The 5,258-nt window shown below is 50.8% G+C and overlaps 1 protein-coding gene across 1 annotated transcript in view; it reads right to left on the bottom strand.

Moving 5' to 3' along the window:
* DNMBP (dynamin binding protein) overlaps window positions 1-5,258 on the bottom strand; it is a 24,440-nt gene that overhangs the window by 17,824 nt on the left and 1,358 nt on the right. The window contains exons 2-3 of the mRNA XM_010000054.1: window positions 3,943-4,065; window positions 1,329-3,263 (exon numbers count right to left, since the gene is read on the bottom strand). Coding sequence (XP_009998356.1) covers window positions 1,329-3,263; window positions 3,943-4,065 — 2,058 coding nt within the window. The remainder of the gene's footprint in view (window positions 1-1,328; window positions 3,264-3,942; window positions 4,066-5,258) is intronic.

Here is a 5,258-nt window from a genome sequence, read left to right as displayed (position 1 = left end):
TCAGCAGGACTTGTCCACTGTCAGCAGGCACTGAGACAGCCTGGAGACCTTTCCCAACAAGATCTACCCCACCAGAAAATATCCCTTGATTCAGCCTAGATTTTCCTTTTCCTAACTTCAAGTTATTTCATCTAGCCTTAAATCTTCTAAGCCTTATTTTAAGTATCCCTCTTGCACCCAGCTGACATGAAGGCTGTTTGTCACACTGTTTCCCTGGTGCACTCATCCCTCATTTCCATGTGCTCTGCATCAGACGTGTTCCTGCAGCAAAGCGCCTGGGCTCCCCAGCTCTGATGAAGCAGTGGGAGGATGGAGACAATGAAATCAGAGTGAGTAATCCCCAGGCAGGAGCTGGCATTTCACTCCACCTCCTGTGTGCAGAGCCCACGTTTCCAGCACGTCGTGGGTTTTGGAAACAGAACTGCAGTGTCAGAGCTCCTAGAAGAAGCTGGAGAAGGGACTGTGGGAGATGTACATGGTCCTGTCTTTCCACTTTGTCTACTGTAATATCAAGGATAACATAATTAACAGTACTGATCTTTATATGGCATCTTTGGGTTTCAGTGCCCAAATGTGCTGATATAAACAGGGCAAATTTCTCCTGAGTCGTTTTTCTGGGCTGCAAGGACAAAAGTAATCTTTTTGACTACAGACATGGGGCAATTTAAAGTTCTTTGTTGCTGTTGTTGACAGTGCAGCATCACTTTCCTGTCCTGAAATTCTGGACTCCATGAACGAGAGGAGCACAAGGGTAGGCTTTACTTTTGCTCACTAACTGTCCCTACTCCCAGGTCAGGTTCAGCACTCTTCTTTGCATTCCCTCTGATCTGACTGGCAAGTCCCCAAAGGTCTGTGACACTCCCAGAGCAGAAGCAGCAGGAAACCCAGTACTCTGACAGGCTGAGGGCAGTCATATCACAGAGATAACCCAGATTTCAACTGCTGGACCACCAGAGAAACCACTCTGAAGCTGCTGCTCACTCCTTACAGCTAGGAGGCAATGAGGCAGGGAGGTTGAACCCACAGCATTGGTGTTTTTGCTTGAGAGCAAGGATGCACTTGGAATGGATCAGATGAGGACTGGAAGAGATGTGAGAGCTGGAAGGAAAAGGGGGTGAGCAAGGCCAGCACTGAGGGATGCTTAGAGAATGAAACTATGGCTCTCTGAGGCAAAATCATGATGATCTGTACTGCAACAATGCTTACAAAATGAATAAAATCAGGAATTGAAGAATGAAACAAAAGACTGGCTCCAGCAGTGCCTGTACATGCAGCAGGGGCCAGCTGTCTCCCCAAACCACCCCCACCACATGCTGCTGCAGACTCACCTCTCAGCTCCTGCAGCTCCATGCTGAGGCGCTCAATGTTGGAGTCACAAAAATCAAGGTTTTCCAGGGTCTCTGCTCTCACCAGCTCATCCTGCTGCTCCTCCAGCATCAGGCTTAGCTCAGCACGGGTCTTGCCATAAGTCTCCAGGTCTTGCTCCACCTCTCTGATCCTTGTCAGCAGAATGGAGCGGGGAGAAGCTGTTCCTGCCTGTGTCAAGTCCTCGTGTCCCTCCTGTGCCCGCTGCTCCTGGCTGCTAGGCTGAAGCTGTGGGGGGGGCACATTCCTCCGCTGGTTGCTTGTTGGAGGTCGGGGCGCAGGCCGGGAGGGCTTCACTGAGAAGGACAAAGTCCTGCCTTTGGGCACCTGGCCACCCAGAGTGTGCACAGGAGTTGTTGCAAGGCTGCTGGGCCGAGGAGGGGGTGGCCTCAGGGCTTTCCTCCTCTCTGGCTGCCTGGTGTGGGAGGCACACTCAGGAGACCCACGGACAATGTCCTTCTCAGAGCTGTAGTCCAAGATAGAAAAGTGTCGGGAAACCTTGTCCTGCTCAGCGCCGGTCGTGGTCAAACTCTTCTCAAACTGCGCCAGCTGCTCTGTCAGTTTGGAGTCGAGGTCCATGCAGCCATCCCCCTGCACTGCAAGCTGGCAGCATTCCCCCAAGCTCCCAGCCCACGTGTCCAAGCCCACCTGGGAACCTCCCAAACCAGAGGAACAAGGTTTGGATTTCTCCTGTTGACCATCCATCCAGTTGTCCAGGTCCTGGAAGCTGCTATGGCTCTCCTGGGGCTCAGAGGCTGCCCAGTTGTTAGGAGAGGAAATTGCTTGGCTCCTGCAAGGATCCAGGAGGAAGTGGGGAGCCTCAGGGGGCACACTGGGACTCTCTTCATCATGCTCAGGCAGGGTGTGAGTTTCTGAGTTTCCCTGGGAGGCTGAAATGGTTCCCGCAGGCTTCAGCTCACCTGCTTGGCCGGGCCTGTTGCCCTGCTGGGAAGGCAGTTGAGCATCAGGGAGAAGACCATTGACTGTCTTGGTGCAGTCAATGGGGAGGGAGTTTGATGTGCCTTTGGGATGTGGCCCTTGGTGTCCAGTGCCAGGAAAGGCCTTATGCTGTTTCAGATCTGTGCCAAGATGACCCTCTGTTCTCCCCATCGTGTGAGATGAAATGGTGTCAGGCTCAGGGTGCGCATCCTCCCTTTTTCTGCCATCTTTCTCTGACAAAGGAAGAGCTTCAGAGCAGGTGCTTTCTAGGTCTTGATGGATGGTGACTCCACAGGTCCCTCCACCTTGGGGATCCCCAGCACTTGCCTTTCCCTTGCAAGGCTCAGACGTTTCCAGCTTCACAAATCTGTGTGGAAAGATGCCGCGTTTTCCCCTCAGCTCCCCCTCCAGCCAACCATCTTCCAGAACACCTACGATCCGAATCCTGTCACCCACATCAAAATCCAGTTCCTTGGGCTCCAGGGCTTGGAACTGATAAAGGGCAACACCATAAGTGCTCCCTGGCTCCTCCTCCTCCTTAGGGGATATCTCTACCATCCCATTGGTGTCACATGTCCCTGTGGGCTCTGGATCCACTGTGGTTCCTGGTGCTCGCAGAGGAGTAAGCAGTTCCACAAAACCCTCTGGGAAGATGCCTCTGCAGCCTCTGAGCTCACCTTCGAACCAGCCAGGCTCTGGGACACCAATAATGTTTATCACATCCCCTTCCCTGAAGTCCAGTTCCTCCTCCAGCTGAGCAGACAGGTCCATCAGGGCCCGGGCTTGGCCCAGCGAGTAGGCAGGCACCTCCAGGAGAGCAGTCTGGGACAGCTGACGGCTCCGAACTGAAAGGCACAGCTCCCGCACACATGATGAGGGGAAAAAGCCCTTGGAACCCCAGCTACTTCGGCCCTGGAGCCAGCTGGAGGCCAGGGACCCCCCCAGGATCACCAGGTCTCCTGCAGGGAATAAGACATACACCAGTTCAAAACAGCTCTCATGATTGCTTCTCACCTCTTATTCCTGTCTCCCCGTGTCCATCTGGCTGTGGGTAGAGTCTGGTACTGTGTACTGAGTGCAGTGTTTGCTGGGGATACACGGGAGCACAGAGTGGAGGTAAGGAATGAAGAATCAGCAGCCTCTTACACATGTCTTAAGATGTCTTTGGGCAACCTGGTCTTGTAGGTGTTCTTGCCCATGGCAGGGGTGTTGGAACTAGATGATCTTTAAGGCCCTTCCAACCCAAACCATTCTATGATTCTATGAAGATACACAGTTTGGCCACATGACTTTCTAACTGCTAAGCCATGAAGGTGCGCCAAAGCTTTGATTTCTCTCCCAGATCCAAGTCTAAGATGTGGGGACTGGAGGGAAGTTAGAAGACAGCTACAAGTCTACTATGATCACATTCCTCCAATATTTGGAGGTTCAAGAGTTACTGTAGATCACAAAAAACTAGTATAAGGGTGGCAGAAGCCCGAAGGTCCATGGTGGATTTGACATGACCCATGTTATGAGGTATTAGGAATTACATCATGTCTCCTGCCACTCTAGGCAGGATGCTGTGACTAGGTTAGTGCTTCTAGAAGAACAGGTGAGGGCTATGAGATGCAACCAAAGGAAGGGAATGAAGATTACCTCTCTGCAATGACAAGCTCCCTGGCTCTTGAGATGTGAAGTCATTGGTGCAAACAAGCAGTTTTTCTCCCTGCTTCAAAGGGGGAATATCTACAGGTTCCACAAAGCTGCTAGGAAACTGCCCTAAAATGAGAAACAGATGTCAACAATGAGTCTTTCCTGTACCACCACCACACCCTCCACCCTCCTTCCAGATATTGGGATCTTTTGCTAAAGGAAAACACCCAGCTCTCCTGGGTAACTCAGCGTCATGGTAGAAGAGGAATGAGTTTGGGAGTCAGGAACTTCTGAGGTTTTAAATGTGTAAGAGCTAACAGAGAACAAAAAGCTTTGTGCCTTCAGCTCACTCCCAGCAAACAACAGCCTGTGTTCATTTCTTGGACTGTGCTATCAGCATTAAGTTTCTGGGAACAGACACATTAGACTTTCTCTGCTTTCACTGCTTGCTTCCTAACTCAGAGTCATGACCAGGACTGAGAGATCGAGCAGTGCTGGACCATGAGATCAGTGTCTTCTGACTGGGCACACCCATCTAGTGCTCCTCACTTTGTAAGGCTTTGTCCCTGCACAGCCTCAGATGTCAGACCTCCATACTTGAGATGGCCAAGTCTGAGAGTCACACATCGTCACAGCTTCAGTGCTGCTGAGGCTCCAGGGACCTGCCCTAGTTTCTCACCTCTGTGCTCCTATTTCACCATGGCACCCACTGCTGGATGCCCAGCTATTCTGTGCAGGCCAGGGCAGCACACACTTGTTGGCCACTGCAAGTTATCACTCAGCTACTAATTTCAGTCCTGGGAGTATTGGACATAGCAGAGCTCACTGCAAAAGCCACTACAAATGTCATTCCCATCTTTATAATTTGTGGCAAAGAGAAGTGATGGAATATGGGTTAAAAGCACTTCCAGCATTTACTCTTGGATGACCCAACCCATGTTCTCCAATAAAACTTGGAGACAACATATCTCAGACACCAGAACTTTGCTCTGGGTTTAGGCAGTTTGGCATTTGCTGTCAGTAACCTGAAGTGCAAACAGCAGCCGACAGGCCAGTAGCCTCAGTGGCTTCCTTCACAGTTTTAAGCAACTGTACCTCTTCTTCCATGTCTTAATTTCTCGCTCTGTACATAGAAACAACCTAATGCTGTTAGAAAAGAAGTCATGGAGCTACATTAACTGTTCCCCACAGAACACTATTATTGGTAGGCTGCAGCACCTCCACAGCTTCTATTCAAAAGTACTTTTTCAATTTCCTACAACTTTAGTTTAGAAAACTGGGCAGAAAACTACAACAGCTGTTCCAAAGGAAAGCAGGAA

This window comes from Chaetura pelagica, unplaced genomic scaffold (assembly GCF_000747805.2).
Source record: "Chaetura pelagica isolate M959 unplaced genomic scaffold, ChaPel_1.0 scaffold436, whole genome shotgun sequence".
Taxonomy (NCBI): domain Eukaryota; kingdom Metazoa; phylum Chordata; class Aves; order Apodiformes; family Apodidae; genus Chaetura; species Chaetura pelagica.
The sequence above is the reverse complement of the archived record's forward strand: the minus strand, read 5'-3'. Positions and strand labels throughout refer to the sequence as shown.